Raw genomic sequence first — 21804 nt, 5'->3', positions numbered from 1 at the left:
ACCGTTCGGTAATTTGATCCAAGTTATTCAAAGTTGGAAAGCGGTCTGAAGTAAGGATTTTTTTTTTTTTACCCAGGTGTTCATCGCAGCAGTCTGCAGAGTTAACTCCGAACTGCTCCTTTGAATTTGGCAGGGAGAGCAGGCGCAGAAAGAAGGGAGGTGCCACTTAACTCAAAGAGGTGCAGGAGTGTGGGGCAAACTCGGGTGAATTCAGTTGTCAGGCAAAGGGGGTGGCGTATTTTCAGCTCCAAATGGCAGTGTCAGGGAGCAGCAGGGGCTGCGGAGGATCCCCCTCCAACAAGGCCTGTCTGTGTTTCCATCCATTCCTCTCCCACTTTATCCAATTCAGGGTTGTGGGGGAGCCGGTGCCTATCCCAGCAGGCAGTGGGCACAAGGCAAGGTGCACCCTGGAGGGGACGCCAGTCCATTGCAAGGTACCCTGGGCCCCAGTGTTGCAAGGCGCCAGTGCTGACCAACACACTACCTCCTGTCAGTTTGTGCCGCTCTAAAACCTAATGCATAACCTCTAATGGTTTCTGTCTTTTTTTTTCCCTAAATCTGATGTACTGCAGTAGCTCTAAATACTTTGGCAAAGTGAAGCCGGCTGGTGGTAAGTGATTTGTACTGTCAGATCACCGTGTGGATTATGAATTATCAAGGAATAGAGAGGTTGAGACATTTCCACTCTGCCCATTTATTTGGGAGGACAGGCTCTTTTGTTTCAAATGTAGGTCACAGGCACTTGGGAATACAGTGCAAAGTGACCATTGTGAATGGCTTGGCGCAAGGAGATAGATTGCCGAAACAGCTGGACCTTTCCAAGATGACCATACTCTCTGTCAGACCAGAGCCGGCGGTGTGCATTCATTTTCTTCCATCTGTAGTCAAGCAGGAGCCGGGAGACGAATCTGGAGTGCCTTTCCAAATCCTTTTGGGCTTCACTATGGGTCTTTCAAACAGATTTGAACATTTGAATGTGTTTATTTGTGCAGTAGTTCCAGTAGAAAAGGTTACCCGACAGTCATTGTTCGCTCTCCAATTCTAGATGGTTTGTTGACAAGAGATTCACACTATATCTCTGCCGAAAACTTTTCGGTAAGCAATTCAGATGGCCTCGTACTCGTGAAAGCTCAGGTATGGAAGCTGCTCTAAGTGATAAATTTGGACGTATGCTGTCAGTCTCCAACGGTGTTCTATTAAATTAAACCATTTGGCATCTGGAACTAGCAGAATAGCTGCACAGGGATTGCGATGTATGGAGTTAATGGTGGCAAGTGTGTGAGCCCGTGTCTCTCGGGGTTTCTGGATTTGTGAGCGTCTTCTGGCTGATTGCGGGCCAGTCAGATCCGTTTCAGGTTTCACCTGCCTGTAAAAAGGCATCACTCCGTGTCGAATGTTCTGAGCTTGTTTCGCGTGAATCTACATCGACAGATAAAACTGTAAAGGCGATGCTGCTTCTTACGCCTCATCAGGACAATTTGTACAGTGGCGTTGGGTTTAGGTGCCTGTGACCAGACTGGTTCTGGTATTTTTCCGTGCGGGAACGCCTCTTGGAGAGTTAGGGAGACAGCTGTGTGAACAGGCATCTGAAATGCAGACTTGATGCGCTTTCCTGCTGGCACCAGTTAAAGGGAGACAACTGTGAGGTTGCAGGCAGCTGTTTTACCAAGAGAAATAAAAAGCAGCTCTACCACTGTTTTTTTGGGAGGGTTTAGAGAGGTATGTTGACTCTTTCAGAAGCGACATGTTAATTGCCATTGACACATTTACTGAAAACTATCTAAAAGATGCACAAAATCAAAACAAGTGGTATTAATTGACCTTAACCTTTTCTACGAATAAAAGCCTGACTTTTTTTCTTGTGAATAACAGACCATGTTTTGCTGAACATTTACATTCTGCAAACTTAATGACCGCCCTTTAATGCCAGTGTTTTGTGAGGAATCTGACAAGATAGCTTTTCTATAACCGCTTTTAAATGTATATAATGTTTTAAAACCCCTAAGGTTTATATTTGCTTTTTTTAACATTCAGAACAATTTACAGAATCTTCTTTTGCGAAGTTACCCTGACTCCTGTTTTTGGCCCTCAACCATGACATCCCTGGTGCATGCAGGCCTCCTGTATGCAGTCTGCTATCCTGCAGTAACATCACTGAGGGCCCAGTTTTGCTGCCTGAAATTAAAAGGCTGCTGCAGTGTTAATGGAACACAGGCGGCTTTTCCTGGAAGCACTGATGTATATTGTTCAGCAGGGCTTGAGGCCGAGGGAAACTGTTCTCGCCATCCTTCTTTTGTTATATAACTAACCTGTGCTTCTGACAAGAGCCATTAAAATAATGGACCATGTATTGCTGTAAAAAATCTCTTGCTTTACTCAGCAGGCGGCTGGACACTGGGGAGCAGGCGACTTTTTTTGATACAGTTGACCCTTTCCCACAGAAGCGCAGACAGTTTGACCATTGTTTGCTTGCCCACGACTGTCCAGACAGCTTGACCGTTTGTCCTCTTAACCACAGTGGCCCAGGAGGCTTGACTATTTTGTATCCTTGACCACAGAGGCACAGAGAGCCTGAGCTAGCCATTTTCCTCCAGTCCGTCATCCACAGTCATATCAATTTAATTACTTCATTAAACAAGTTTTGATGAGGGTAGAGAAAGTCCTGTGAGCAGGGCAGACTTTCATTATTATTACTGTAAATACGAGTGAATTCAAATAATCAGAATAGCAACTATTTTTCTTAAATGCTTCATGTTTAACTTTAGGCGTGGTGCCTTGAGTTAAAGGTTGGGCCCATACTTGGAACATAAGAAAGTATAGATGGGGGGGACTCAGCCCATCTTGTGAGTTTGGTAGTTTGGTACTCAAGTGTCAAGTGAATCTAATTTTGTTTTTTGAGGTACCCAGAGTTTGAGTTTCTAACACCTGGCTGGGACACCTGTGGGTGCCTCTCCGCGGTGGGGCCCCAGTTTCACAGCACCAGCTGCATCGCCGTTGGCTTCAACACTGCTAGCATGTAAGCCAACTCCGAGCACTGGATATTTTATTCCTGTAGCCTTATTTTGAGAAAATTCGCATTGGCTAAAATCCGGAGCTAAAGTTAGGCTGATTGTAAAAGACCTTGCTGATTGTAAAAGCCTGAAATGGGATCAACCTGCTGTGTACCTGGAATCTAATTTCCAGCCCTTGCTCACATCCTGGTTTTTCTTAGAAAAGTAAGGCTGGAGTGGAAACTAAATTAAATCATGCATCCTGTCCACTCAATAAATTCATTGGATATACCTTCTCTGCACATAGAGGTCAGTGAGCCGTAAGAAATGTATTAATCATTTAACTCGGAAACAAGCAATGCCAGTCTTTGAAGACTGAGGGACTGAGGGTTTTCATGCCAATCCTGATCTTAATTGTTTAATTGAATTTGTTGTTTGAGTAAGAACTCAAATCACCTTCAGTCTTAATCAGGCACTTTTCATTAATCTTGTACATTTATTTTGCTTTAACTTATACGTGGTTGCAGCTGATAATATGACTATTGCTCTCAATTTCATCTGAACTTCCCCTGTATTTTGCTACTGCTCAAGATAAGAGAAATGAGATTTCTGCATGATTTACACTAAATGGGGAAAATACTTTTAGTAGAAATGGACAGTGCAACAAAAGAGTTCAATCAGGAGAAAAAAGTAGGAAATCTTCAACTGGCCAAGTCAATTTCCAGACTCAAATCCAATCAAGTCTGCGTTTTGCATGCTGGAGAAAGAAACTGAAGTCGGAACACTCCAAGAAAAGGCAAGATCTCAGAGGTGGCTGCCGCAAACATTTCAAATGATTGCAGAAAGAGTTTGTTGAGTTTAATGGGTTGTACACTTTGGGTAGTGATTGCCTTAAAGGGATGTGCAACCAAACTTTTACATTCTGAAACTTTTAAAGGCAACGTGCCGTAATACCTTTGGCCACTAGATTGAACACAAAGTATGTGATCGAGTGGATGCCTGGAATAGCCCCAATATAAGACCTATTGTATTGTAGTTATCATTCATATTAATTTCCTGATCAAAATTACACATTTTTTGACTGCAGTACAGTGATATGTTTTTACTTTTGTGGTCCTAATACTTCTGGATTGTACTTGCACATTGTGCTTCTATAGAATCTTAAACCAGTTAATTCTCACACTATGTATTTGAAGGGGGGTTTTAGTCATGATTATGTTACAAATGCACAGTTAACGATTAAACGTATCTTTTAAATATTATTAGATTGGTTTATAATTAGGGATTTTTCTCACAGGAGATTTCACTAACTGTGCATTAGGACTGCCTTATAACAGGTAATGGAGTCGCTCCTTTTATAGAACACTTTAAGTAATTCTAGTCCTGCCGCAGAAGGGGAAGTCTGCAGAGTGGCTCCATAGGTGCAGACAGATGGTATGTATATCAGTGTGTCCTGTGGGACTCTGCTGTAGAAATCTTTGCCGTGTATCACGCCAATCTCCAGGGCAGGCTTGGAGACAGCCGGCTCCCAGCCCCTGCCTCACAGACAGGCAGGCCTGTACTAGGTCTGCAGCTGCTGGGATTGGGATTGGGAAGGAGGAAATCCTCCGTGACTCTCTGCAGGGCTGAGGTTGCCTTTTTAACATGCTGCTTTCTGGCCCTCCCCGACATCCAAAACGCACAGTGTTTTCTTTGTTTCTTATGCCCCTTTGTATACATTTTTAGGGACTTCTGCTTATCAAGCAAAAGCATGTTGGCTTCTTTAGATCATGGACTGATGAGATATTCACAAGAGCATTATCAAGATTATGAGTTGTGTTTGTGATCATAACATTGTGTTATTAAGGACATAAGAGGGTCAGAAATGTGGGCTGCGGGGGGTGGCAGGGTGGTGCAGTAGTTAGCATTGGTATATTGACATATATTTAATTGTCTTGGTTTGGCCAGTCTTTTTGTTGATGTCTGCTGTGGGTGATCTGTTTGCCCAGTCAAAGAGTATTACTCCTGTCCTGAATGAATGTTGTATTAACAGTCTATAAACAACCTCTCTCATTTCTTTTAACACAGTTATGAAAATACCATCAGGCCCTGGTGATGTAGTATTTCTAACATGCGCAACATCAATGCCTCCTCTGTGCTCATATTGTGAAATGCAGAATTCTCTTTGCTTTGCCTGTGGCATGTCCTCAGTGTCTTTTGTGTGAAACACCTGAGTGAACTATTCATTTAACAGCCTCGTCCTTCTCATGTGCAGGATGTTTCCCATTACTGTATCCAAGTTGCTTTACTTCATCCTTCACTGTTACAGCACCGAGCTAGAAAAAGATTTCTTTCAGCCTCCATTGCAGTGCTCTTTTCTGTGCCACCCTTGGCCTTTCTAATGTCATTTTACCCTGTGCGTGCCATTCATCACACTCTTTTATTCAGCTGCTTTTAGTTTTTGATCGTTCTCTGCCAAGAGCCGTTATATACTGTATACTGTATATATGCTTTCTTTCTCCTTCTGTTGTCTTTATTGCTAACCTTTTTTTTGGACTGCCTTCACAGTTTCAGGATATGCAGGATAAGTGGACCTGCTTCATAAAAACTGTCAGCACTGACATGTTCAAAAGCCACAGAAAGTACAAGGGTTGGCTTAGGTTTATGAAGTTTTTATGTTCTCCAAATCTGATGCTCGTTATTTTTATGGGAAGCAAACAAGCGGTCTCGTTGTTTTGCCTTTTTGTGACTCCTCCTCTCCCCTTCCCAGTGGCTCTGGGCCGGAATCAGCCCCTGAAGAAGGACAAGCCCAAATGGAAGAGTGATTACCCGATGACAGATGGGCAGCTCCGCAGCAAACGGGATGAGTTCTGGGACACGGCGCCCGCCTTCGAGGGGCGCAAGGAGATCTGGGACGCCCTCAAGGCCGCGGCCCACGCTTTCGAAAGCAACGATCATGAGCTGGCCCAGGCCATCATCGACGGCGCGAGTATAACTTTACCGCACGGTAGGTCGGTGGGCTGCCTCTTGTGCAGGTCCCCCCAACGCCCCCCCCCCCCCACCCTACTGCTCCGTCATTGCAGCGGCTGATGGACAAAGGGCGGTCGTTGTGGCCCTCAGTGAAGCTTGCGTTGCCAAACGCAGGAACGTTAAAAACAGTGGAGGAGGTCATTTGGCCTAACTGGCCTGTTTGGTAGTTAGTAGTTAATTGATTTGAAAGAAATCAGCATATCGGCTTCAACAACATGGCCAGGCAGCTTGTTCCACACCCCTTTGTGTGAAGAAATGCCTCCTGTCCTGAGTGGAGGATCTCACCCAGCTGTCTCTTGAAAGAAACCAGGGTGTCGCTTTCATCCACACGAGAGCAAACTTGTTCCACACTCCTGCACCCCTTTGTGTACAGAAGAGTCTCCTGTTCTCAGTTTTAAATGCACTGCCACGTAGTTTCCACTTGTGGCCCCTGACTCTTTTTTTTCACTGAAAATTAGAGCCTGGAGCAAGAAAGAAGTGACCAGATGGGCAGATTCACTTTATTGTTCATGGTGCAGCTACAGGCCACTGGGCAAAGTAAAAGAAAAATGTACATCAGAAAGTTATTTCTGTGCCATGCAGGAGTGTAATTCATCCGAAAGATGAAGTGGCAACAGGGTGCTGAGGAATTTGACACGAGCAGTAATGGGCTGGAGGTGAAAGAAGAGGGGGGTTTAAAGATGCCATTCTGCTTGCTGAATATTTGCTGTTCGTGCAGCGGTCTGTGACAGAGCTAATTAAAAGTGCAGCAAGCTATTAGGCATCCACTTAAGGTGCCGTGAGTCAGGACATGATAAATTCACCCGTTCTTTGAACCAGACAGGTTAATAAGATCGCAGTGTTGTTGTTGTTTTTTTTTACAGACTGGGTCTCTGGCGTTTCAGTCACTCTAGAACTGAAACATCGGAGTTCCTGGAGAGTCAGTTTAACAGAACCTGTGGAAAACAAATTACCAAAGCAAGACATGCTCAAACTGTCAGAAACTGCAGACCAACATGAGCTGCATAAGCAATTCTTGAGCAATTCTGTGTGCCCAGTGCTATTTTTTTAGTTGTAGTATCTTGACTGCCTTTTTGTCAGTCTTCTTTAAAAACTTTAAAAAAGCAGTTCCAAGAACTGTTTGCATGTACTGTCTCTACTGGTTCCCCAACACAGGCACCCCAGATGGAGTGAGTCAGACTCTCTAAAATCCATTAGAATTTGATTTGTTCTCTTCACAGAGGAGCTGCATAAACTCCAGTGAGCAATGGGAGTTTTAAGCAGCAGCCGTAGCAACTAAACTGGGGTTAACAGCAGGTCAGTGCTTGAGACAACATGGCAGCCTACAATATCCTCCATGCTTTGTACTCCATCTTTTAAAAACCTCATGAAGAGTGTCCGCCTATTAACAGTTTTTTGTAAGCGGTGTAGCTTTGACCCTTGTCTTTTTTTTTTTTAACTGGCTGAATATGAAATCCCTGCATATCGCTCTGCCTGTTCAAGCACTCAGTGCAGGTGGTGATGATTCATGCCTTGGGATCGGAGTCATTTCATCAGCTGCAGAGTTAGGGAACCATCTCATTGCACAGTCCCGTTGGCTCTGATGCTTTCTAAAGGTCTACCTGTTGAGCAGCATTCATCTCCATTATCCCTCCACATATAGAGGTGCGAAGAGTAGGGTCATGAGAGTGTTGCTGTGGTGCTACGCTAATTGCTCTCGCCATCCCAGCTGTAGGTCTGTAGTCTTGACCAGGGAGAGCATTGTAGGACTTTGAGCACGTAAGCTTCCCATTGTAATTGTGCTGAATCAAAGCACAGTCACCTGTCAGTAGTGATTCTGCAGCAACGCAACATGCACATGTGATATAGTGCTACACCCTTCATGCTACTGAGCTGCTTTTTTGGAAGCATCAGCCACAATCTTTTCTTTTCCTGTTTTTTTTTCCCACGTTTCAAGCGTTCTGCCACTCAGAGTCTTTCTCCCTAGACCGCGTTCCTTGAAATTCAGTCTGTGGTGTGAAGGGAGTCTCGTGTCCTGCTGACTTTCTGGGATCTGTTCTGTTCCGGTCTGGATTGTAGATGCAGGTTTTGGCATCTGTTGTCCATGTTTGGATTGAATAAAAGCAGGGCATGTAGGTTTCCTTCATTAGCTCTATAAGACCAGTGTATCCCTATTCTTGCTGGACTTGCCGAAAGCTCCATTTTCAGGCTTCCTTTAGCCAAACCTCTGCAATCAAAGTGAAGTAGTTCCGTTCTAAAGCCACAGGGCCCTGCTTTCTGTAGCGTTAAGTGGACTAGCAAACACGACTCCCTCTGCTACCCATCCCCACCACTGCTTTATACACCATGAGTTCAAATCCACAGCCACAGCAGCCCCATTCATCTCATCTCCCATGGCTTCCTGCAACTCAAGAAACAGGATGCAGAATCATTTTGCTTGTGTTCCAGGGCCCTACCTACACTGGCATCTTTTAACGTCTGAGCTTGCTCAGTGCCGCATCACGAATCGGCTGTTGCACAAGTGCTCCGTGTGTGCTCGGACCCATGGCTTCAGAGCTCCTTTGGGATGTTGTGCTCTCTACCTCAAGTAGCAGGCTCCTTTGTTCACTGTGCATGTTTATAAACAGAGCTTTTAGATACTTTCTATATATTTTTACTTGCTTTATGTGAAGCAGCTGGTACTTGGAGCTCAAGTTTTTTTTATTTGATTGTCAGGATGTGGTGCATCGCAGTGTATTTCGTCTTTTGCAGCCTTTTCTGTTGTACCCTCCCGCAAACCACTAAACAAAACACTCTTGGGTGAACTCTTGGGTGTCTTGACCAAGAGTGGTAAAAATGAGCATTGCATTGCTATCAGACTGAATTGCTTATCTTTCTACTTCTGCCTCACTAAGAGGTAAGCCTCTTTCCAGTCCAGAGCAGTTGCAGACAGAGCAATCCATTGACTTACTGGCGCCATACAGTGGCGCGGCTGTGCAACTACAGTTCTAAGGTGCGAAGCGGTTCTGCCGCGAACAACCCACCTGTGTGTGCATCCAACCCCATTAGCAGCAGGGTGCAGCCAGCACATACAAGTTTGTCATGGCCCCTGTGCCACTTACTCTTCGTCCAGAGAGGCATGGTTGTGGAGATGTGGAGATGGCATTATTTAAGATGGGGGGGGTTCCTGGGAAAATAATTCATCAGGTTCAATTTCATTGTCAGCACCTCTAGATGGACAAAAATAACCTTGGACCTACTTGGGCATTTGCCTTTTGAATTTGTAGGAGGTGTGAAAAGCTTCCCATAGTCTAAATTAAAAAACCTTGGGGTGATATTCAATTCTGGCTTAATATTCGACCCATATGTGCAGCATATTGTCAAAAACATTTTTTTTCACCTCAGAAATATTGCTAGACTACGCCCTATGTTATCCCTGACTGTGGCTGAAAAGCTGATCAACACATTTGTGTTCTCCCGAATTGACTACTGTAATGCTCTACTCGCTGGGGCATCTAAATCTACTCTGAAGAAACTGCAGTATATCCAAAATTCAGCAGTCAGAATCCTAACCAGGTCTAGTGCAAGTGTTCACATTACTCCTATCCTAGAGTCCTTGCACTGGCTTCCTGTCAAATTTCGTGTGGACTTTAAAATCCTCATGCTCACCTACTGTATAAGGCTCTGCATGGCTTGACACCTCAGTACCTTCCTGAACTATTATTGCCCTACTCCCCACCTCGCAACCTTCACTCTTCTAACTCTGGTCTCCTAACTGTCCCCCAATCCCGTCTACATTGTATGGGTGACAGGGCCTTCTCCTGTTATGCCCCCAAGCTCTGGAACTGTCTCCCCAAGGATATCAGAGAGTCACCTTTTCTAAACTCCTTCAAATCCAGACTCAAAACCCTCTTCTTTAGAAAAGCCTTTACTGAACTGGTTGCATTCTTCACCCCTCTGCTCCTACTATACTTGGTACCACCATCCACGGTCTCCTCTGTGTATTGTAATTGTGTTTTATCTTGTGTATTCTCTTTTATTTATTGTTGTTGTCATTCTGTAAAGCGCTTTGAGAAGCCACCTTTAAAGGCGCTATATAAAATAACGTTTATTATTATAGACACTGTGCACACGTGCGTTCTCCTTGTCTCCTGCACAGGGGAGGCTGGGTCTACAGTCTTTAGATTTTGCAGGAGAATACCTAGGAAAGGTAGGTTTTTCTGTGTGTTTATTTCGGAGAGAACTATTTTGTTCCCTCATTTAACCTCTCGGAATTTGAAATGATTAGAGGACAGTATTTAAAAAACAGTCAAGATACAGTGGCCTCACAGGAGATAGAAGATTTTGCCCCCGGGATTCTGTGCAGATTAAATCTGCACAGCCAAAACCAGACTTTCTTAAAAGATCAGCCACCAGCAGTGTAAGATAAAATCAATGGATTAGAGGTGTTTGTGGCAAGGAAAAAAATAAACCAGGGCACTGGGATGTGCTTTTAGCTTTCTTTCTGGCTGTTGTTGCAATTAAAATGTGTCCGACAAATGCATAAACTTGTATTTTTTAATATTTTTTCTTTACCCTGCATCAATTTAACGTATTGGTGTTTTTTCTTCACTCTTTCCTCTCCATTGGTTTCATTTTTACTTGCAAATTAGCTGCAAAGGCTCTTCGGTACTGCTAGTCTGTAGAAAGCGAGTCAGCGCTCTTTGTGGTTCTGGTCTGCTAAAGCCTGGTGTGTTAATCTCTGATTCGGGCCTTTCGCCTACCTGTCCAAGCTAAACATGAGCCTAAAACAAGCTGAGATTTCTGTTTGTTGTGTGGGGGGGGGGGGAGGACTAAAATTCCTTTAAAACCGTGTGGTGAGACGTGTGTGATATTTTGTACTGAGAACACTCACCACACATTTATGAAGTATAATGTGATTCTCATTGTTTGGCTTCTAATCTCTGCCATAGCAGGGGTGATAGAGTTACATCCACTGCTTTGTGCACTGGTTCATACTAATGAATCATTTTACACTGAGCTCCAGGTTCTGAAAAAGTGTGCATGTCATACATGGGCATGAAGATAAACAGGTGAACAGTAATGGACAGTATACAGTATGTAATATGATTGAATAGGCCTGATGCATGTCCGGAGCTGCAGGCTTGTCTTGGAAAGAATTGGCTTCATTACTCTGCTCTCCTCCCCACTGATAGCTGATGTGTGGTGAGCGTTCTGGCGCACTATGGCTGCCGTCGCATCATCCAGGTGGATGCTGCACATTGGTGGTGGTGGAGGGGAGTCCCCATTACCTGTAAAGCGCTTTGAGTGGAGTGTCCAGAAAAGCGCTAAATAAGTGTAAGCAATTATTATTATTATTATTATTAATTGCAGATTGTCTTTGTAATCCGGCACTGTGATCCTTTTGTCTCGCCAGTTAAAATAAAGTTTCCGTCAAATTATAATTCTAAAATGAGTGCTCGCAGGCTGGTTCAGGCAGGTCAGTCCCCAGCAGGAACGTTCTAAAATGTTCTTAAGGAGCTCAAGTAGAGTTGAGCTTTTTTTCATTAGAAAGCAGACGCAGGCTTCTAATTAATATGCTGGCATCTTCGCTATCTGTTTATTTCTCTTCTCTTTTGTAAAAAAGGATGCTTGCAAGAGCTCGATAGTTTCTTAGAGCTGCATTAGCAAGGCATGGATGTGGTATAATTGCACAGTACAACAAGGCCTTTGAAAAAGCTTTTCAGGCTGTCTTTAAGATCAATAAAGGGAATATCTCATGCTTTAAAGGCTTAGATGAAGCGTGCATCTTCTGTACAAAGATGGAGCTTAATACTCGGGTTACGAGAGAACGTAATATATTTCTCTCCGTGTGTATAAATAGCTTCAGACAGACCCCATAGTATTGCATAGTTTTGAGAGCAGGCAATCCGGCATGAATTGTCCTAGCCTGGGCCTGACCATCAGGACGTGCCATCACAGCCCTCGTGCGAGCAGAGGGACGGAACGCTCAGACGTGCGTGCGCTAGTTGTGCTCATCACCCGTGCCTCTGCTGACACGCTTGCGTTGCGTTCTTGCAGCTCCACACAATGTTCCTTAAGCCTCGCGTACAGATGTTGAGGCGGCTTGGCTGTAAAGACCTTTTCCAGGCTTTTTTACCCCCCATTCCTCCACCGTTGCAAGCAGGCACTCGGGAACCTCGGGCCCGTCCTTCAGAAGGCTGTGCCGCTCCCTCCCGGCCGGCCCCGGTCCTCACTCCAGCACGCGGGGGCGCGGCGGAGCCACAAAGGCAACTTCTTGGCTGAAGGGCCCGCGGGGGTGAGCGGCAGACATGCAATCTGCCTGGTTAGAATCGCATGACGAGCAACCGGAGCTCGGTGAGCGGGTCAGGCAAGGGCAGGCTGGCTCCGTACACCGCGCAGAGCCTGTCTGCTCATCCCGACAGTCCGGATTCTGGTTAATCCGGAAATGTCCCTAGTGCTAGCGGGGAGCAGCGTTTGGTTATAAGCCTAGGAAGTAAGAATGAATTACTTACTTTCTTCATCACCTCCGAGGACAGGCAGCCCTCTGAAAAGCCTCAAGCTGGCCGGGGTGCTCGCACTCTGTGACGTCTGCCTCGTGGGCTTGCTGGGGCAGTGTCAGCAAAGGCTGCTGGGACACGGGTCCAGCCCGATGCTGGAGTGGCCGCGTCCTTGCTCCAGGAAAATACCCAGTTGGGTGAACGGGCGCAAACAGACATCGCTTGAGATAAAAACCAGCAAATGAACTGTGAGGAGATGCTGGTAAGGGCTGTTCTCTTATTCGGACGGCGTTTTCCAGGAAGAGGAAATACCGGGAGGAGAGAAGCATTAGCCCTCAACTTCACCTGGCCAGATGGGTCTGGAAATGTTCCCACGTGGCAGGCCTTTCCTCCTGATGTTCAAATGTCGAGTGCTTTTTGTTAAATTAAAGTGTAAATTTCCACTGTTCTGCTTACCTGGAATCGCCTGAGCTGGCTTCACTGCGTCCCTATAATGGGAGCTGGGCCTCTGCTGTGATCCCAGGGCTGTCGGCAGCAAGGCCAGGGAGCAGCGTCAATAATAAATGAGCCCCCTGGCGTGCTCATCACGCGCTGAGAGAGAGAGGCCCAGCCAGGAACTGGGCACGCCTGGCCGCCTCCTTGTAAACCCCACAGAAATTCCAAGTCAAAACAATGAATAAAGGTGCCACTCACTTTCCATTTACTGTGTTTTGTGCACCACAGCTGTTTGTCTTCAAATCTATTTTTTTAAATGGCCTCATAGCCAGCAGCTGAATCACCCTGCAGCTCACAATTGAAGCTAAGGAGGTGTGATCCTGATCAGTACCTGGATGGGAGATCTCCTGGGAAAAACTAAGGTTGCCCCTGGAAGAGGTGTTAGTGCAATGATGTGAAGACAGCCATAGTACACCAGAAGTCTCACCACCACACGATCAGTGGGGAGGAGAACACAGTGATGAAGCCAGTTCATAAATGGGGATTATTAGGAGTCCATGATCGGTAAAGACTAATGGGAAATTTGGCCAAGTCACATGGGTAATACCTCTACCCTTTTTGAGAAACGCCCTGGAATTTTTAATGACCACAGAGAGTCAGGACCTCGGTTTTACACTAATCCGAAGGATGGCGGCTTTTTACAGTATAGTGTCCCCGTCACTATACTGGGGCATTAGGACCCACACAGACTGCAGGGTGACCGCCCCCTACTGGTCCCACTAACACCTCTTCCAGCAGCGCCCTTCGCTTTCCCAGGAGGTTTTTTTGAATGGCAAATACAATTTTTTGCATATTTCTTTGGATTTGTTTTTGCTGGTAAAGCAGTGCTTCACCAGATCACCTTCAGCCAGTCTGTTCCATGCAAAAATTGGATAGGAATTCCAGGGACAGAATTCAATTTGGCCATAAATATCCTTTACCTGACTTTGACTACAGATTACAATTTGGTAGTTTTTTCTAGAGTTTGAAATAAAACATCCTTATGCACTTTTCGGACTGTCACTTGTATGCATGGAGTTTGACTGTTTATAAGGACAGATCAGTGGATTAGATGGCAGTATCTCTGCTGCAGACTTGCACTTACGTTTCTGGGCTGAGTGACAGAACTGGGTTACTTTCTCAGATCAAACATTTCTTTTCGTGGAGTAGTTCTCCAGCAACATGTTGTGCCTGTCAAATGAGCTGCTCCAAACTGGCTGTCTCTGGCTCACGGAAGAACCTTTTCCCATGTTTGTTAAACGCTTGATTGTTCCAGCCAAGTTTCCCTGATAAATCTGAGCTTCCCATGATTCAGTGGGGTAAGATGGGTTTTCCTGAAAAAGAGGAAGTTGACCGAGGGCTGGTATCCATTAAAAAAATAATTTTTGGCTAAGTGAGCTGCCATTGCTGTTGCATTCTGGGTGTTCGGTTAACGAGCAAATCAAAGGATATTTCCATGTAAGGTCACACAGAGGTCAAAGACAGCAATTTTATTGCATTAGTTAAGAAAAAATATTTTTGTAACCTTTCCTTTTTTCCATGGTCAACGTTTTATTATTCCATACCATCAAAGGTGTACAATAACATCTAACGATCAAACAAGCGGAGACCCCCAACAGAATGGCCGCGCACCCCTGTTTCAGATGGACATCATCAAAGGTCAGCCAAAGCAAAGGACCAGCACACAGCAAAAACAGATAAGAGAAAGACCGAATGCCAAAAGATCGAAAGAAACAACATCTTGATGATTTCTTTTACCATCTCAAAGAAACAAACAGTCTGGTCTCCAGCCCCATGTATCCAGGCCATGGAAGGTCCCAGAAACAAACATCCCAGAAGAAAAAGGGCCACTCATGCCAGAGAAAACCTGTCATCTTCCTGGCTGCTGCCGAGCCCAATTCCTTTTTGCAAAATTGACCATATTAGTGACGAATCAGCTCTCACTAAGAGCACTTGTTGAAAATGGGGAATATTTCTCCTAAGTGTTCTAGGTAGAGAAGAGCAACTTCTTCTCCAACACAAGTGAGCTTCAACCTTTCAAGCTGGGCTCCTGGCCATGTGTGTGCAGGGCGGGATCAAGGCCCTCTTGTCCCTTCTGAGTCGCAGGACCCTGGATTAGGTGCCTTTATGTGGGTGTATCAATTTCGATGGGTAGACAGGTGTTCAAAATTATTTTTTTCAAATAGTCTATCCTTGCTATAGTGTAGCAGTATTGATTTACTATTGACTTATTTAAGAAAAGGTCTTTGCAGCAGTTTTTTTCATAGGTCCTTTAGTTGTTGCAGAACCTCTTGGATAACAGGGCCCTGGGTGTGTGGTTTTCCTTGCTGCTCCCCTTATTGTGGAGCATGTCACTTTCCTAGGTAACTGTTGCTCTCTGGCCTATTCCCCTGCCTAGTTTTATTCCCGGGATTGCAGCGAGAGTCTTTGTATAACTCCTTTCAGCAGCTCCTTACCCTGGCCTAAGAGCGCACACCGATCTGCAGTATAGTAAAAAAAAAGGTTGTGCATGTTATGAAATGAACCATCTTTTTTTTTTACAAAGGCAACATAATGATGTGACTAGATTCTTTCATTTTATTTACAGTATATTCTTTGTTGGAGATGAATTTTAAATCTCTCCCCGCCGCCCCGCCTGTCTCTGGTTTTCCATGTGTTTGCCCCAGATACTAGGTCTCAGCTTCACAGCTGGCATCGGATCAAAGCAATCCTTATCCCTTAATTGGCGTACGCGCGTTTCTTCTGCACTGCTTAATCATGACATATCTGCATACGAATAATTACCGAGTGCAGCGACTAACTGACTCAGGGCGTCAAAACTAAGCTGCATGTTGTCATCATCATCGTCATTGTTTTATCGCTGGTAGCTGGGCATCACACAAGTAACGCGGTCCCGAAAAAAATCCCTCTGTGTAATGCAAAAACATCAGACTGCGTTACGGAGACGGATGTATTTTGAATGGGTGGGCTTGTTTGAAGAATGACAGTTTTTGTGGGATTCTTCAAATGAGTCAAGTTCTGTTTACATTAGGTTTTGCCATCTCCCAAGTTCTGAGCTAAATTCACTGCCAACTCCTCGCGGGCTTCGTGATGTCAAGGGGAGTCCATGTGCACATTTGGGCACCCACTGCACATTGGTGCTCTCTGGGGCGCTGCAGAAAGGACATTGAGGTGTGCCTGCCTGCCCTCCCGGGTCACTCCGTCATTTGTGCGTCTGCTGAAGACAGCGTGCCAGGGACACTGCCCTGTTCGCGTTATTCAATTAAATCAGATTTTTGGGGGGAACTGTCAGTCCTGAGTCGCTGTTCTGTTTATGATCAAGTAAAACATGAAGTAGAAGTTTAAAATACAGAAGAGGAGCTGATAAAATGGTGCACAGATATGTTTCCCAGTCTGTGACGGGTCTGCCGTACCAGGAGTGTTATAACAGATGCCTTGTGAAACCTGAGTCTAATTTTGTAGCGTACCTCTTAAGGTCTAATTCTGCATAATCCTCAATGGCCTCATTCTGTTTAATAATGGCATTCTTATTTAAGCCCTTTTACCAAACTAACAACCACCTCTGCCTTTTAACAGCGCAAGTAGTACATTCTTTGTCCAAAACACAGATTAAATTTCTAGAAAAGTCTGGCCCTGATACTGTACAGACCATCTATGCCTAAACCAGAGTCGGCAAACCCAGTTCTTGGAGGGCCACAGCGCCTTCCAGTTTCCGTTCCAGCCTGAGTGCTCGAGTTATCTAATTTTATCAGACAAATCTAAAATATTCTTTATATTGATTTTCCCCATATGTGATCACTTAAATGAGAGGTTAGTAACTTAAATACTTTAGAGTCACATTCCTGGAGGTTTCATAGGTCTCTATAACATTAGCAATACCTGTTAACTGGGGAAATAATTGCTCTAGTTAAGCCACTAATTATACCAATTAGATATCTTTGAGGACTACAGGACTACAGCTTTCCAAATATAGTGTCTTTTAGCCTTGGCAGGAAAGAAGAGAAAAAATCCAATTATCTGATGAATTGCATTAATGTAGTAACATAGCCCTCTCTATGAGATCAATAGCCAGACCAACCTGCACACCCACAGGAGCTGAGTAGACCCCACTCGCGCAGCGTTCCTGAGCTGCCCATTGAAATCACACGCAGGTGTGACAGTGAGAAAACATTTTGATTTATGAGCGCTGCTCAAGAACCCTGGAGAGCAGTACTGTGGAAAAAGGGACGCTCCACAGATCGATATGGTCAAAACAACAGTAACGTTAAGCTATATGTTAAAAGCCATAGAGAAAAGAGAGTCCTTCAAGTAAATGGTGAGAATTTTCGACAATCAAAGACACTCTTAATTTTGGTCTGGGCAGTGAGCTCCACAGACAGGGTGCTGAATGCGAAGACACGAAGATCCTCTTTGTGTGCAGCCTCGGTCTTCGGCAGAGTAAGGAGGTCTGAATCGGCAAAAATACGATTAACAGCTGAACTGTACTCATGCAATAAGCTCTTACGATAACTTTGTGCTAGACCACTCAGTGAGATTGTCAATATTGACACATTAGCAGGAGGACCTTAAAATCCTATAGTCCAGATGCGTGTCCACAAATTAATGTTTGGATCGGTCAGTTGCATCTGTGTACAGGGAAGCCTGGCTGCTTGACCCTGATCATTGTTCACCAGATCTGTGGCCTTGCTCTCAGTAATCCCAGGATCAGCAAACCCCTAACCTCCCTTTGCTTGAAATTGCAAAAACGTCTACAACTAAAAAATCTTTGTTGGCTAATGAAAGATCATTGCAATGGCCCCGTTGTTCTGTTCTTTTAATAATAATATTAAACTAGATTTGATTACATTTCTTACTGTAAGTACGTCCTTGTTGACTTTCTTTTCAACTAAAAATAAAATAATCTTTAAACGACCTATTGTTTTCTAAAGTCACCTACTCCAGAGAATGAAAGGTCAAATTCTGAAACTGGGTTGAATTTATTTGGTATCGTGCCGTTAGGAAGAAATGGTTAAAAAAAAAAACGTGTTCAAGTATTTTTTCTGTCCGTTTTCATACTCGGGCTCTGAGTGAGTGTTTGAAGTTGTACAGTAGGTGGGGATGTGCAGAAAGGGGAAATAATAGGTTTGGATCCTCACAGTGGACTGTTTGATCTTGTCACAAAGTCAAGCTCTTTTGATCTTAACATTCTTCTATGTATTTGAGCTGTTAAACCTCAAATTGTTTCTCTGTAACTGAGGTGCATCTGCTTATTATTGTGACTACTTGGCTTGCCTTTTTAACTGTGGTTACCAATGTTTATGCCATCTGCCTTACATAAACCAAGTACAGTGGTCATTAAATACTTTCAGGAAGTATCATTTTAATTCTGTAGAATCTGCCTCATAAAACAGAAGTAGCTCATCCCCTAAGCTTAACATCCCCTGTTGGATTTAATTAGCTTAAAAAGTTATTTTTTATAGATGGGTTAAAAATAAACACATATTGTGCTTCTAATTAGTTTCCAAATGTGTAATTTTAAACAGCACTCTGGTATCTGTTTTTAATAAATAAACCACACAGCATTATAAGGGCATATCCATAGCAATTGATTCTGGTTCCTCCACTAATATCACTTGCAGGGATTCATTAATACTTCATTTTGGTTTTTATATGTTATAAACTGAGCATCAAAAGAAACATTGCACTTGTAACTGCAACAAATTCACAAAGTTATCAGGGAAATTACAATCTTTTTTTTTTCCTAGCAAATGGCAGTGGCATTTTGTTGAAGGGACAAGACCTTTAAATTCATTATGCTGATTAACGTTTGTTATTAACCAAGTTGATCAACAGGGGTCTACTATGAATGTCACAGGCTAGTGGCATGTGTGACCTCCACTGGAAACAAAAGAGCTGTATGTGTGCATTGCGTGCTTTGCATGCATGTCTTGCAGATGCTGTCTTGGGCGATTTCCTCTCAATAGAGCCTGGACAAGCAAGGGGCTGTTCACTGGTCTCTGAGCCCCAGATGACACATGTCGTCCCCCAGATCCTTCCATAGCATAACCATCACATTCTCATCTGACAGAAAATACTGTTGTTACATTTGCTGCACAAGACCATATGGTTCCACTGACTGTGAAGTTGGCGTATCAGGGTGAGCCCACAGGAAGGTCCCAGGACTTGATCAATGTATTGCACCGGAGTCATGTCTCCATAAATCAATGTAAATTCTGTAGAGCTTAGACACCACTGCCCAGATGGCTCTAGGATGCCTCTATCAACACGGTCAGCTGTGCACAACAACAGCCATTGTCATAATGTGCACGGTCGGTCCTGCTGGGATTGATCCCACAGGACGGGTAGCAGGTGAGGCCCCAGGATTGATAGCTGCTCGTAACCCGGTGTCACTATTGAAGTTGCAGACCGTCTCTCATGGATGGAAAATAATAATACGTTTATTTATATCACATTTAATTACAGTGAATCTCAGAGGGCTGCACATAAAAGAAGCAGCTAAAAGAGAAGTCAAGGAACTTAATAACTAAGGAAGATATGAAATTAGAGGAGTTTTAAAATACTGGAAAGTTATAGGCCTTTTTGGCGGAGGAGATGAGATCTCTTTTAAAGGTCTCAGTTGATCAAGCAGGCTATTCTACAAGCAAGGAGTACCGATGGAGAAGGCAGTGGTCAGCAACAGAAAGTATTTTGGTTCTGGGCACCCACAACTGATCTTAAAGACCAGGGTGAAGTTTGAAAAAGGTCGATCAGCTAATTCAAATGGTTAAGTAAGGACAGTCTTTACCATGTTAATTTTAACTTTTGTTACAATATTGACACAAGACAATTTAAGATTTTCCCCATTTCTTAACATTAATTGGGCAGCCTGATCCAAAGTAGTAGTAAAAAAGTTTTCCCTTTTTCTCTAAGCAAAACCTGGTTTTGCCTGCTGTTGGTCTTGGCGGACCAGTAGGTGGTGCTCTTGCCTAATGACCAGAATTTCCATAAAACCAGTGGCACGCTGGTGACACTGTGCTGTAGAAGGTGCTGTCATTCAAATGAGACATTACATCAAAGTCCAGACAACTTTGTTATCAGACATTCCTTTGTCATAAGAGTGCCTTGGCTAAATGCCAATTTGGACTTCTAAGTCTATTTTTCCTATAGTCTCCCCTTAATTATGCTGGTGAAGCAATTTCTCTCTCCTCCCCTGACCTGTGTCGTGGGGCTGCAGGAGGACTGAACCCCACTCTGGTCTCGTACAGTTTCTCTCTCCTCCCCTGATCTGTGTGCCGTGGGGTTGCAGGAGGACTGAACCCCACTCTGGTCTCGTACAGTTTCTCTCTCCTCCCCTGATCTGTGTGCCGTGGGGTTGCAGGAGGACTGAACCCCACTCTGGTCTGGAACAGTTTCTCTCTCCTCCCCTGATCTGTGTGCAGTGGGGCTGCAGGTGCAGAATACCTGTACAGTGTGTGTCTCATGGGTGAAAGCAGGGAGGCTAACAGCCACACCTACTACGATGGAAATGTTCCACACAGAGGATTCTTTGTGTCCTCCCCCATTCTGAAGAGGTTAATACAAAGACTAAATAGGAATCGAGTAACAAGGTTTTAAAAGAGGCTTTCCACTTTTCTCTCTCTTTCCAAAGTCACAGATGACAGAGCTAATTAGAAAGCGTGAGGGTGTTTTGCACAGATACACAGTGACTCATACCATGTCTCTGAATATTGAGGTCTGTGTGTTTCTTTTGACTACAAAAAACAATATTTCCCTTTGAAATGGAGGATGATTCCCTCTAGTGGCAAACTGTCCCTGCACGTTACCTGAGGTACTGTACATTCTTACTTTCTAAAAACTGGAAATAAGAAAGAAACAGTATAGTTACTCACAGATCAGCATGAGTGAGTAATATGCTCCACTTGTTTGACATAAATGTCAGCTCTGTGTCATTAGCTGAAATCTGTGCCGACTGAATAAATACTGTATACTGTTTCTGCATACGTGTCTAAGTCTGGCCCTGCATGACATACAAGGCCAACATGGCAGTGTTAAAATTTTCTGTTTGGCACAGAGCATTGGTTTCAACAACAGGGCTGGGTTGCCAACAATCCCAGGCACCCACAATCGTTTGTGTACATAAAGTGCCCCAAGTTGTCAGTTTTAAATAGGTATTCGATCCAAGGATATTCTCCATCCGTTTCTTTAAAGCCAGAGCATCATATTCAACCAAATTTTTGAGGAGCTTGTTCTGTAGTCCCAAAAAACCTTTGTGTAAAGAACACACTAACACACTAACCTCCTACTAACCACGTGTTCACTGGTTTGTTTCACTACTGATCCCGAAGAAATACAATTTGGTTGACTTTGACAATACTTTTTGAGGATTTGGGATACTGAAATCTGGTCCCCTTGTAATTTTCTGTGTTTCAAACCAAAGAGCTTTTGCTCTTTTAACCTGTCAAAGTGAGACATTTAAGCCTGGGAATGTCCATGCTTGTACTTTGAACCAGCCCCTGCTTCTTTGGAGTAGCGCTGTCTTTTTTTCTATCATGCTTACTCAATAGATCCCCACCAGGTTAAGCAAAACGTGATGTGGAAAAACAAGTGGGAAAACTGTACTAGTTCACAGGTATTCATTTATGTATAAATGCTAGTGTTGCTCACTTTTTTCTGGTCTGTGTGTTCAGCCTGGGCCCAGCACAGAGGAATTTAAATCTCAGTATTGCATGTGGATGAGTCCCTCAGAATTATGAAGACCTCTGCTAACATCTTCTGACATGGTCAGGAGCCCCCTGTCCATTAAAAATAACGTGGTCCAAATGAGTTTTGGATTATGAAATGAAGACTTGTGAGACCGTGTGGAAATATTGGACAGCTTGCCGGTCATGACAGAG

General features: G+C 44.1%; 1 protein-coding gene across 1 annotated transcript in view; it reads left to right on the top strand.

Annotated features, from left to right (window-relative positions):
• Window positions 1-21804, top strand: part of ubtd2 (ubiquitin domain containing 2) — a 40196-nt gene that overhangs the window by 10279 nt on the left and 8113 nt on the right. The window contains exon 2 of the mRNA XM_006631694.3: window positions 5740-5976. Within this exon, the coding sequence (XP_006631757.1) occupies window positions 5740-5976 (237 nt within the window). The remainder of the gene's footprint in view (window positions 1-5739; window positions 5977-21804) is intronic.

The sequence above is a fragment of the Lepisosteus oculatus genome, chromosome 11 (genome assembly GCF_040954835.1).
Source record: "Lepisosteus oculatus isolate fLepOcu1 chromosome 11, fLepOcu1.hap2, whole genome shotgun sequence".
In the NCBI taxonomy this organism is placed as follows: Eukaryota; Metazoa; Chordata; class Actinopteri; order Semionotiformes; family Lepisosteidae; genus Lepisosteus; species Lepisosteus oculatus.
The sequence above is the reverse complement of the archived record's forward strand: the minus strand, read 5'-3'. Positions and strand labels throughout refer to the sequence as shown.